At 33.1% G+C, this 14142-nt stretch overlaps 1 protein-coding gene across 2 annotated transcripts in view; it reads left to right on the top strand.

Annotated features, from left to right (window-relative positions):
• LOC145252803 (cell division cycle and apoptosis regulator protein 1-like) overlaps window positions 1-14142 on the top strand; it is a 263934-nt gene that overhangs the window by 105621 nt on the left and 144171 nt on the right. For both annotated transcript variants that reach the window (XM_080112760.1, XM_080112759.1), the window contains exon 2: window positions 13187-13243. In XM_080112760.1, coding sequence (XP_079968886.1) covers window positions 13198-13243 — 46 coding nt within the window. In that variant the 5' untranslated portion in view covers window positions 13187-13197. The remainder of the gene's footprint in view (window positions 1-13186; window positions 13244-14142) is intronic.

Below are 14142 nucleotides of genomic sequence, written 5' to 3'. Positions count from 1 at the left end.
TGAAATAGTAAACTAATTATCCGCACTCTTTATCTGTGCCTAAACTTAAATGTAGATTCCTGGAGCAAAGCTTCTTTCTTAGAACTTCACCCCTGTGTCTTCCGTTTTCCTGCTTTCCAGCTGACTACAATATGGTTGTCTTCAAGTCTAATGTAAACAAGTTCTTGATGAGCCGTTCCATATAAGTTTACAAATTTTACCTAATTTCCATTACTAACGATTACTATATTGTCCAATTTCTACTGTACACTCTTTAACACTTATCCTCGAGTGGCCTCGTGGCCTTGATAAGTGGTGATGCCTATGTAAAAAAAAATTAAAAAAATAGCATTATTGAAAGCAGTAATAATATAGTTTTGCTTCAGACAGATAACAAATCTCCATTAGTGATAGACTAGCAGGGAGACCTGACGTTGCCTGTAATTAAATGTTCCACACTTCCAATACTTTAATTGTTGGTGAAATCGTCATGTTTTTTTATTTTTTATTTTTTTTTTTGTTAGCAAATTGATTGATTGCCTGCTCTAGTCGGGGACCCGTCATAGTGCACCTGGGGGAAGCTTCACATGCCTCCTCATACTGACTTAGTTCATAATACATTGTAGTAGTCTACATTGCACTGTAGAGAATCTACTCTTAATTTTATAAAATGTCTAGAAAGTTGCCTAAAGTCAAGTATCATTGTTCATTTGTACTCTAAGCAGAAACATTCATTTTGAACACGCCCCTGTTTTATCCAAGAACCTAGTTGATTTTAGATGCTGGGCCCTTCTGCTTGTGTGGTGATAAAACTTCTCCAATGCATTTGTGGGTCCTAGATATGACCTTAAACTATATCCAGTGGTGAGGCCCCAGCTTGTGGGCTTTGGGGAGTGTGGAGCCACCCTTTAATTATCATTGCTCCCAGGTTCACTCTGACCCGGAGTGGTAGTACCTGTTAGGGTCCCAACTATGGGTTAAATAGAAACCGACTTGAAAACAACAAATATATTCTATGAAAAAAAATTTTCTTCAAAATCTTTGGATTTGGCATTAAATAACCCGAAAAGGGTTGATATGCCGTAAAACAACCAATCAACCAACCAATGCATTTGTAATGTTAGGCCATATAAAGTTAACTTTGGTCAAAATCTGACTATTTTTACTCTAATCAGATTTAATCAGATTCTTTTGATTATCTATTTTCAATACTTATCAGAGGCAGTAATTGTTTGTATTTTTGAGATGAGATGTTTTCATTGATTGAGATTGTCGGACTGACTTCCTCATCTTGATTGTTGTAGTTATGTTTCGGCCGTTTTGCCCTCCGGCCTTCATCAGGTGTTTTGTATCGAACTGGGGAATCGTTTGTTAGGAGTCTCGAACCCAACCCTTTATTATTATTACGGGGGTACCATGTTCAGACTCCAGCTAGGCTCTGGGACATAGTTGCTGATTCTCTGTTTTGAATGTTACTTTTCACTGCCTTTGTTCAGGATTGAACTCAGCACCTTTGGGTAACTGTAAACTTTGATACAACGTCTAGGACCACTCGGCCATATGTCACTGGGTCAGAGGCATAGAAAACCTATTTAAGAACAGTCCCAAAGTACACTTATGTGAAATTAAAAAAAAAAAATCGTCCTAGCCATTTCGGAGTCCATAGGAACACACCTTTTCTCACTCACCCACACGTTTTTTATATATAATTAGATAGGTGCAATTTATTCTAATGTAACATAAACGAAATTTTTAGGGGTCATAGAGACGTTGCATTATAGGATATCCATCATTCTGTATATAACGAGTCCAAACGGTACCATCTATACCGGATGTCTCTAGCTTCGAACTGCACCCGATATAGCAGGTGCTTTTTCGATCGTATGTTTTCCCGTTACAAGTTGGCCTATTGATCGTCTTCACACATTGTGTTTCCATGGTGGGGCGCTTCATCTCTTGACCGAATCGTCTCCTATTCTATGTAGTCTCTGGGTTCATTAATCCCTCCGCTGGTCCAGTCAGCTTGCTGCAAGATGAAGAGTCCTCACCACAAACAGAACACCGATTTATGACAATAACAAACTATTTATTAATTTGATCAGTTCACTACAGCTATTGTCTAAATTGAGGTGACTGAGCAGTGAATGATGCCTGACCAGAAAAGTAAAGTCACAGATTTCCCATTAACACAAACTAGTTAACATCATAACATCAGCCCCCCCCTCCCCCACCCCCCACTCAGATCGAGAAGTGCCTGGCCAATCTAGCCGTTCAGGTAGCTGGCTATCGCTCGAAGGTTTTAGAATTCCTTTTTCTGAATCCAACCTCTTTTCCTCACCTCTCCCTCGGGGAGTAGTTAAAAAACATCTTTTCTCTCTTACTTTCAGGGCCTGTCCTTGTTTCAACCACTCAACACCTCTCCCTCTCTTTCCTGGGAGTAGGGTGGTTAAAATATCCTTTCTCTCTTCCTCTCAGAGCCTCTCCTTGTCTCGATCACTCAACACCTCTCTCTCTCTCTCCTGGGAGGGGGAGTGGTTGCTCACACTGATATCTATGGCAGTTCCTGGGTTTCTTCACCCAGCATTGTGAGACCCTTATCAACAATGCTCCTTCTAATACAAACATCTCTGATATCTTAGAGATAATTCCAATTCTATCCCCATTTTTGAGACAATATGCCATCTGGCTTGCATGTAACAAACCCTTAATAACAGTTCAGCAGTTGGTCCTATTTTGCTATCAAAGTCTTTGCATTTCTCTGCACTCCTCTATCCCATCCTGTCTGGTCAAACACCCTCCTCACTGCAATATGCACCTCGCTGCATGCATTCATGACACCATAGTGTTACAAGTATGTATTGGGTCAAATGTGTGGTTAGCGTTTAAATAGCAATTTTCACGTTTTATTTAAAACTAGCATAGCAAAAGTGTAACATTTATATTAAAACTTCTTTCTCTCTACTTTCTTACCAGCCCATTCCTCTCTAGTTTCACATACACAACTACAACTCTCCTTTATATAATAAATTCATTAGGGAATGAGTCAATATTTTATTTCCAAAATCGGGCATAATAACATTAAAAAACGCCTTTCCCCCCTCCTCCACCAACGAAATCTAGCCCAGTTGACATTTAGATATTTTTTTTCTTCTAAAATTTTAGATATTAATCCAGGGCAACTAATTAAGATTATACCAACTTTGTGTGTCTTTGTGTAGTTTTTTTACTTGTAGCCAGACATACATATACACAGACAGTTGCCCTTTATACAATAGAAGATTGTCTGTTAATAATATCGACTAGTCTTATGATGATAATTTAGCAGGATATTGCTCATGTTGCAATGTGGCTTCTATTTCATATCTTTTGAAGAATGTTGACTTTGAAAATGGTTGTCATTTAAAAATTGGTGGCATACATAATGATTTGGATCGTGCAACACTAATGTGGAAACAAATCTACTTAGAATATCTGTCATTCCATGCTTTACCAATTCCATGCTTGATGCCTTTCACATGTGGCTTATATTCTTAAAAGAAATATTGGATTGTGTTCTTTTCGAGACGAAATATATTTATATTTTGGTGTAGATTTACTTTTCTCATGAAAATGCCATATAAATCATGTTTTATATAGTTAACAGGTTTATAATCCATCCATTAATAGTTTACACGTTATAGACTCTATATTAATAAAAGATGTTCGTCTGTTTGTTTGCATGTGTGTTTGGCTAAAACTCAAAAACTAGAATATTTACACAAAGAAAAAAAAAATTAATGCAGAATCTGTTTTGTGTTACTAGTATATTTGCAAATTATAAATAGCTCTGTATGGTAACTTCTATGAAATGAACCTGCCTCAAGCTAGGAATGAAACTCTACTTCCAAGCCCACAATCCGTGCTTCTAAGCTCTACATTATCATCCGACACCTGCTGAATGTAAATGAAATCCCAATGTAAACATTGGCAAGTACAAATTATTTTTAACCAATGAACATGCCTTAAAAGCTAGTGACAGAGCTCTACTTAAGAAGGGGTGGAGCTATATAGTCACCCACAGACTGTTTTGCTTTAACATTCACGGGCAATATTTTTTTTTTTTACATAGCAGTCACCACTTATCAAGGTCTAGAAGCCATTTGAGGATAAGGATTAAAGAGTGAACAGTAGTTAATGGGACAATATAATAATCGTTAGTAGTATAAATTTGGTAAATTGGATTACTTAAGGCTCAAGAACTTGTTTACACTGGACTTGAAGACTACCATATTGTAGTCAGCTGTGAAGCAGGCAAATGGGGGACAGTTGCATAGGTGTGCAATTCTAAGAAAGAATATGAATATGAGCTGGAACAAATACATTGCGAAGAAGGTAAGTTCCCTCTATCGAGCTCACACTTGAGAGCATCTTGTACCTCTACAAGTCCACCATTCGCCCATGCATTGAGTATTGTTGCCACATCTGGGCTGGTGCATCTACCACTAGCCTCTCCCTCTTGGAAAGAGTCTGAAAAAGTTTCCAATCTAATAGGTCCCACTTTGTCAACTAAGCGCCAACCTCTGTCCCATCACTGCAATGTTGTATCTCTGTGCCTGTTTTACAAATATTTTAATGGAATGTGCTCTGATGAACTCGTTGTACTTGTGCCCCCCACGACAAATTTGTATCCTTGAAAAATTCGCTTAGCAACAAAATCTCACCCCTTCACTGAGGTCCCTAAATGCCAGAAAGCTTTCTATTCTAATAGTTTCTTCCTTCGAATAGCTAGACTTTGGAATTCCCTTCCTGCTACCTGCTTCCCTGACTGTACAGACATGCAGAAGTTTAAATGTAATGTAAATCAACATCTTATTAATCTTTCCTAAGCATGGTTCGAAATAGTAGCCCCTTACGTCCATGTGGCGATATGCCTTGTTAGAGGTAAATGTGAGTTTAAAAAACAAATTTAAAAAATCATAGCTCTCCACTGCAGCTAGACTAGCAAGTGCCTCAATGTATTATTCTGTTGTCATATTCCATCCGCTCAGGTATTATTCCCCCTCTTCTTTGGGGAAGATTGTTTAGTATCGCATAATTATTTTTCAAAATTAGATGTCATTGTCACTGATTTGTCGTAATAAAAATTTTGAATTTTTAAAAAATAATTCTTCAGCCTATTTTTGCTTTTTCCCCTACTCCCCATTTTATTCCAACATAGTTTTTGTATATAAAAAATACTTGGGGGGGGGGGGGATGGCAACAAATTTGGGGACATCTTAAAGTGGCATGCCCCTAGAGTAAATAGAACAGATATTCGCCTCCATTAAAAGATAGTATAATAATAGATTTCCAATGAAATCTTTTTTTTTTCTCATGAGAACAGATACTACACTTTGAATTAATAGCACAAAATAAAAGTCCTGACTGAGATGATTCTAGTTAAGAACAGAATAGCTAAGGATGACCAACGACTTCATTTTCTCCACACTTTTTACTTTGTGCCTAATTATTTGTATTGAATGTAAATTTTAAAGATTTTTTGCAAATAAGTATTTCAAAGTGTAGTATCTGTTTTCGCTAGGTATTTTTTAATAAATGAAAGAAAAACAAAGATTTCATTGGAAATCTATTATTGAACTATTTTTAATGAGAGAACGAGGAGTATGGGCATTACCTCTTTTGAGTATCTTTTAGTATCTTGTTTTGTTTTGTTGTCATCCACTGAAGCATTTTGTCCTTTATATATTTTTTTTAATTTGGGGAGGATGGAGGTACATCCAGGCAATTGGACGTAGTTTATGTTCGTTCATCATAATACCATACTCCCAGGCATTAACTATGTTGGGTTTTCTAAGGTTAATAAGAAAATAATGTTGAAATAACTTCCAGTTGAATTTTTTTGTTGTTTTATTTATCGTCGAGAATTTCACGATTTTGTTTTCTAAAAATGATTAAAAATTACTTTGTGATTATTCACTCAACTTAAAATTGATGTATTTTAACAGCTAGTAAAAGTTTGTGACTGGGGAAAGGGGGTTGGTGGGTAAATATTAAAAAACTAAAATTGTGTAGTATTTATCTTGAATTAATCCATGATGAGAGGAATGATAAATATTTGTTTAGATTGCTACTGCCAACAATTTAATGACAAAATGTTCATCATTGGTATTATTTTTATATATAACTAGCAGGTCGCCTGGCATTGCCCGGTTGTAAGTTATGCTTAAATATATTTTAATTCATGCAGATTACGTATTTATGATTAACGAATCAATTATCTATTGATTATTATATTGAACCTAATATATAGTAATGAAATCAAAACTAAAAATATACATACAAGATGACGTTGGTGCCATCAGCTAGAATCGAAACCAAAACATACAATTCTCCACCTTCGTTCCTTAACTTATATATATATATATAAAGGCTATATGTTTGTCTGTCTGTCTGTCTCTATATTTTCAAACTATATCTCCTCCGAAACTAAGTCGCAGAACGGCGCTAGAGGCCTCAAATGATTGGATTTTTTATGGGTCTTAAGCTGGTTAACGTAGTTTTTAAGGGATAAAAAAATGGGTCAAAATTGAAAAAAAGAAATCGTTAAACATTTTGTACATTCATCTTAGTTTATTTTTAATTTTTTTATATGCGTGTCATGTTGGTACGGTGGTAACGTCACCAGCTTTGAATACTACAGTTTTGCTTTTCATTCTAATTGATGGCACCTAAATACTTTCTTTTTTCTTTTTTTAACTTTTGAAATCCTGACTGTGTAATAATATATACGAAATCTGGACAAATAAATATTTAAATGTATTTTATGCCTGGGCAATGCCACCCTCCACTAATATATATACGGTACAACTCTGGGATATGGCATTAATCAATTCCGGGGTTGGGATCGTAAGGTGAAATCGCTGTATAGCAGAACCTAAGCAAAATTTTATCCAGTGCATATTAAAAATTAGTAATAAATTACAGTACAGTATATAATACACATTTATATAATGAAATAACATTATAAATAACACCATAAGGCGGGGGAAATACCGTAACCAGGTGCCGGAAAAACATGTATATAACAGAAAAATCTTATTGAAAATTAAAATTTTCAAAAAACATAAGCCTATAAAGAAGGTATACATTTTTTTTTATAATTATCCAACAAGGAGTACAAATGAACTTGCAAAAACCTTACTCCGTGGAGTTTCAAAAAATGCAATTCCTCTCATCAGAGGAAAGAGGTTTCGCCTGTCTTCTCTCTTTTAAAAGATGGAATTGCCTGATCGTTGGAGACGAGATGTAAACAAGCAAGGTCCACAGAGTTTTATAATTATATATGAGCAACACCAGTTAACTCTGTTGATAAGTAATAAAGATGTTGTATCAAACTTTGGCCAATTTTTAATTGTCTTTAATTACAGAAACGAATGCTTTCAATATTTATTTAAAAGTATGACAAAAAAAAACAATGAAGTATGTTTTGTTTTTCCGTTATTTTTATTTTATTTTTTTTTTTTTTTCACTTTTGATGTATGGAAGACCAGTGTTTTAATAAATAAACCATGTAAGCTGTAAAAGTCTTGAAATGACGTCTGCTATTATATAAAAAGCAGATTATTTATTTTTCCAATCGTGAATAAAATTATGCAAATTATTTTATTAATTGCTGTTTAAATATATATTCTCTGAAGAATGTGTTTGTTTCAAGTTATTTCCATTTTTATTATTTCTTCAAATTTCAATAGATCCTATTCAAATATTTTTTGGATTTTTATTGATAAAATTTAAATAAACAAAACAAATCACTTTATGCACTAACAGAGCTACCTGGCATAGCCCAGGGTCCTAATTTCCATAAATTATGTAGATTGTGAAAATAAATAAATAAAAGTAAGATTAAATAGTTTGCTTAATATTGTAATTTGCAATTCATTTTGGGACGAAATCAAAGTAAAAATAATTATGCCTCAGGTGAAGTTTGAACTCAACAGAAACAACACAAACCCTGTTAAATATTAATGAGCTAACCGATTAACCCCCATAGCGACAAGTATGAAGTTATGATGTTTAAATACATAAACAAGATTTTGTTTCTCTCTCTCTCTCTCTCTCTCTCTCTCTCTCTCTCTCTCTCTCTCTCTCTGATTTAGGTAAGAGTATTAGAACTTTAAACTGTGAACGTTGACTCTGACTTTCTCTGATATTAGAAATCAAAACAAAAACGTGTTTATCAGATTGAAATCGATTGAAAATTAATTTTTTATACACACTGAACATATTTTATGTATAGCTTGTAAAAACCACAAAAAAACTTTTTCATAAAGTAGAGGGTGACTTCATATGGCAAAAAGTAAGGCAATTAAATACATTACTAAAACGGTAGAAATGACATAAACATGGATTTTGTTCAGTAACTGATTCGTGGAACAAGGAAATATAAAATATATTCAAGGAAGCTGACATTCAGTTCCATGAACTGTTGTTAGGCTCCAAGAAATAACCAAATCTAATCTAGTGGAAAAGAGGAAGTTGCTGAAATGATTTTCATCAGCTGATTCTCAGTGTCCATGTCATATATAGTTTTTTTTTATTTTTTTTTTTTATGTTTATACATGGTGTGCAACATTACATTCGAAGAGGAAGCATTTTAAATGCTTGGCTTACTGGTGAAGTGGATTTGATGATTAAAAAAAAAAAAAAAAAAAAACTAGTGAAACCATTTCATCATTAATTTATTTTACTATAGTTTTTTTTTTTTTTTTTTTTTTTTTTTTTTTTTTTTTTTTTTTTTTTTTTTACGAGAGTCCCTGCTTATTAAGACCCGGAGGCTACTCAAGGATAGATTAGAGCTCAGACTTACCTTTGAAATTTTATTACGAATTGACACATCCAAAGCTCTATATTGTGTAAAACTTTTATCAAGTAAAAAGTAAAATTTGTTTTGTCAACAAAAACTTTATCAATTAAGAGATACACTATAAAGCTTTCATTCACCGTTTTTTAGATGTGCCTTTGGATCATGAAGCAGGTACTTATTTTTCTGTTGTATGGTCTGTCAGGCTTGTTTAGTCTGTCATTCAAGATTTTTTTTATTTTTATTTTTTTTTTTTTTATGCTTGTGCTGTATTTAGGTCTAAGAATTGCAGACCCCCACCAGGACTAACTTGAGTAAAATTTATGTTTGAGCTGATGGGGATTGGATGTCTGGCATTTTTATCCTCCCTGTGTCCAAATTTCAGCAGACAATACAAACCCAACATTAAGCACGAATGGAGACGAATTGAAAAATTATCTGAAACTGTCAGTTCTCAAACCACTTGATCTTTCCGAAATAAATGTTACAACATTTGAAATTTTTTTTTGTTTTTAACCATTTTTATCCCTAATTCCAATTGATCACCTGACACAATTCGACCAATTACTAACTGACTATTAAAACATGAGCCAACATTTGATGTGACTTTCCTTAATGTAATTGCACATTTCTCTCAGCATCCAAATTATTTCTATCACCAGCCAACCTCCAACACGACCGCATATTCATATTGCCGCATTAGCGTAGATGTTCGTATTAGGCACACAACAATACAATCATGTCACAGTATATGTATCATGATACTGCTCACAAGTGTATCATGATACATGTAATAGAAAAAGCGTGTGTTATTGCTGTAATTGTCGAACAAACTGATTCTGTTAATACAATTAACCGTGATAATAGAAATACATAAGAACGCATCTTAGTATGACGACTAGAAAACCAAAGATAAAAAAAGCAATGTACATGAAAGTGTGAAAATTATTTCTCCTTCGGACATCCATACTTTTAAAGAATTTTACTGCTTTAAAACAAACTAGCATATTATAAATCATCTAAATTTGTATTATGAGACGATTGTCAGTTTTAATATCGAACGACAAGTCGTATGTGTTAGTTCAATGGAACGAAAAGAGAGGGGGAAAAATCACTTTTTAATGAGCAAATGATAAAGACGCAAATTAACTTATTTTCGTCTTCAGCGAATTTTCTCAAATCAATCCAGTCAGAAATGGTCAATGTTTATTTTCATTATCATTAATTCCAAGTTTTTTTTTTTCTTTTTTCAATCATCACATTGTCATTTAATATTATGAAACTATTTATTTTAATGTAGCAATCGTGAGTTACAAAAAAAAAAAAAAAAAATGGTGTTTAGTGTAATTTAGAATCAGTGTTGAATGCAAAGGGAAAAAATTATTTTTGTGCATTTTATGCAAAAGCAAACAAGATTTTATATATATACTAGCAAAAGTACCTGTCGTTGACTGGGTTCAAAAACAGCATACAGAAAATGGACTCTGATTTATGAATGTATGATAGGTTATGAAAAGGAAGAGTTGTAAAGAGATAATTTAGAATTTTGGAGTATCAAAACCAAAGCAAAATATGATGAAAGTAAAAATAAAATAGATAAACCCCATGATTTATTATACCCACACCTGTTCACACTGAAACACTTATCACAATATTCTGTGGATCTACATTAAAAAAACCTTGTTAAACTTTGTGACATATTTCCATTCTATGGAGGTCAGGCGCAAACGAACACCCCATAATTTTATTATACCATATTTCTTCAAACTGAAACATAATTATCAAAGTATACTTACGCAGATAGATATGAAAAGTCTTTATTAAAGTTTGTGCTTATTTCCATTCTATGGAGGCCAGGTGCGAACGCAGACCCCACAATTTTATTATACCATCCCTATTTAAGTTAAAACCTACTTATCAAAGTATTATGTACATCTATATCAAAAACACTTGCAAACGTTTTTTTTTTTTTAATTTTATTTCCATACTTTGTGGACCAGGTGCGTATGCAGACCCCACAATTTTAATGAATCATCATTATGCCAGATCAAACATACCCATTCCTGTGTCTCAATACATCTTCTATCATATGTGATCAGTTTTCTATAATAGGACACACACACAGACGTTAAGCTTTATATTATAGATATAAATAACTTGAATGCTGTCCTCTGTACAGGGGTTTGTAAGGATAACCTGGTATGAAGATACTTCCCTCTACAAGAAAACTCTGACTAAATATTCAAAGCTCAAATTAGAACCCCCTCCTCCCCAGTATGGTTACCCCATATTGGCTTATTCGAGGAATAGTGCAATCTTCTCATATCTCAAGTAACAACACTTGGCTGGATACTCCACCAGACTAGATGGATTCTTGTCACAAAATTTGGTAAGCCTAATATACCACAAGAAAGATATACTATAACATACTTAACTGGCCAACTATGGGAGGAAAAATGACTAACTTCTTTACTAATCCAACGTCTGAGGGGTAAAGAACTTTAATGTTCTATGTATCTCATATAAAGATCAAATACCTCAGGAAGGAACCCCTTAATTTCTGAGAACTTTGACCAAAATAAAGTGAAAGAAAGTGTGTGTGTGTGTGTGTGTATATATATATATATATATATATATATATATATATATATATTCCATGAATTTCGGCCTTTGGATTATTTTGGACCATCTTCCAATTACGGGATTTCCTTGGATTTTACTTGTGCAAATGGAAATTCAGTTAACTTTCTTGAAGTTATATTTTAGGATTTTATCGTCATTGGATTATGTATCTTTCACCAGACTATCCATTAATGTGTAATCACCTTTTTCTTCACCATATTCCCTCTGCTTCACTTTTTTGTTATCCAGTAAGATCTTTGACGTACTTGTTGTTTCATCAAATACTTTTGTATGCAAAATCCGATCCCGCATTTTGCTAATTCGTACCCTCTGATGAGAAGGAAAGTATTTCTTCGAAACTCCGCGGATTAAGGACTCTCCACTTATCAAGTGTTTCCTTTTCAGATTAAATATGTTTTTAACTCTTTTCAAAGTGTTTTTTTAACATGTTTTATTAACTGTTTGCTCGTATATATATATATATATATATATATATATATATATATTAGTGTGTGTTTTTTAAAGAGAATAAATGGAGTCCTGCCGAATCAGGGACACTATCACATAGAAGAGAGGGGGGATAATTTTCAGTATTTAATAGTCAAAAGATAATTCGAATTCGACATAACTTCATTTATTCTCTTTAAAACATAAAATTTTATATCACAAAAAAAAAAAAAAAAAAAAAAAATTGTTTATTATACAAAAATTATTGGTTGCATATGTGCATACATGTTTCAGTGGAATCTCAATTTAAACCGAAAAAAGGGGTGACACTAAAGTCAAAATCAAGGTTCATTCATTTTGCATATAAAAAAAAATATCTGGATGTGACTTAAGCCCTGGAAAGTGGGGAGGGTGTTAGTTCATGAGGGCGGGTAGGTTGGATCAGGGGTAAAGGTGTGACAAAGAAAGGAATAGGCAGTGAGAGGGGGAGAAAGGGAAGTACAATTCAGGAAACCAAATTATACAACCATTTATATATATATATATATATATATATATATATATATATAGTAATTTATAAAATATATATGGCGATTAAGCTACACTGAATATTCCGGGTTTCATCCACTCTAGGACTCTTCAGGCTTATGCGCATAAGCCTGAAGAGACCTAGAGTGGATGAAACGCGGAATATTTTTTTTTTTTATAGAAAATATTAACATTTTTGGAAAGATAATTTAATGACTAATTTTTTTAAACAAGTCTGGCAATAAAAGTAGACATCTGATAAAATATTGATATTTAAATCCCATAAATACTCAAGTCTTTTTTTTTTATTTGCACATGCATACAATAATTAATTGAATAAGATTATAAATAGGCGAGCTGAACCGAAAAGAAATTTAAAAATGAGAACAAATGTTGCATTTTTTTATTTATTTATTTATTTTTTTAAACTATCAATAAGAGCAATTGTTTAGTAAAGTCAGTATTTTTATATTTTATTTTCTACAGAATATTTGAGTTTTATAGATTTATTGTGATTTTAGGTTTTGTTGCAAAAGTAATTTTAAAAAGGAAATATCCGAAGAGGTCTAATTCTTCGTTAGCCAATTTTTTCACCTACTTTGTATATTTATTTACAGCGTTAGATATGATAGAAACCCCATTCTTATAAGTCAGGTTGTGTGATAATTAAACATGTTTTTGATTATTATTATTTATGTACCATTAATCAATTTCTTTATTTTATTTGAGATTATCTTAATTTTTTTTTCTTTTTTTTCTTTCTTTTTATAGTTTTTTGAACAATGTCTCATTTTGGAACGACAAAAAATCCACCATGGGCTCGACCAGGTGAGTTCTTTTTCATCTCGTTTGTCTCAAAAGCAACAAACGCATATTGTTTCTTATAATTTCTTGTGTAAAAGCACCTGTCGTGTTCGTTTTAGATAATAAGTGCAGCTGAAACCATTAACATTCCAAACTCCTTTTATTCTTTCATTTGCCTCATTTTCTCGTCCAATAAAAACAATTCCCATGTCGTCCACAGACAGAAGAATCATTCAGCATTTGACAGATGGAATAACAGTTTTATCTTTTATTTTTACTAACGAGCCCCCCCCCCTCCCGTAGACATAGCACCATAGGACAGAGCTTTTTATTTATTTTTTTTTTTTTGTACAATTTTGAAAATTGAGAATAATTTGCTTTAAACAGAGTTTTAGATTATTCAAACTACTGTTCTTCTCTTGGAGATAATTCTTATAACATTTTCACTGATGCAGCCTTCAATCTTCAGGTGCATCTTGTTGAACTCAGAAACCTGTAAAGAATCTTGTACTGATCTTTTTATTTAATCCATGGATAACTTTCTCTTATTCCAGCAGCTGTGACTGTGTAGAAAGAATTCCAGTTGTGAAAATGCCGTCAAAGATGAGAACTGTAGTCTGAATGATTTAAATTATTGATCTTCATCTCAAAAATTCTAAAATATCGCTATTCCAAGTTCAATAATAAAATAACAGTAAAGTATGAAAAATACAATAAAAACGAAGGATTGTTGTCTTACTCCCCCCCCCCTTTGTGTGTGTGTGTGTGTGTGTGTGTGGCATTCTATCAGTGCGAGTTGAGCCAGTTTGCTCTTTCAAGAAGGAAGTTTCTAAGAATATAAAATTCCCAAGAAGTTTCCAGTCACATGTATTTCAAAGTTTTGGTTCAAATGTATGAGATAATGGGCGAATGTCTTGGCATCC

This window comes from Euprymna scolopes, chromosome 29 (genome assembly GCF_053919585.1).
Source record: "Euprymna scolopes isolate OS-2025 chromosome 29, ASM5391958v1, whole genome shotgun sequence".
NCBI classification, from domain to species: domain Eukaryota; kingdom Metazoa; phylum Mollusca; class Cephalopoda; order Sepiida; family Sepiolidae; genus Euprymna; species Euprymna scolopes.
The sequence above is the reverse complement of the archived record's forward strand: the minus strand, read 5'-3'. Positions and strand labels throughout refer to the sequence as shown.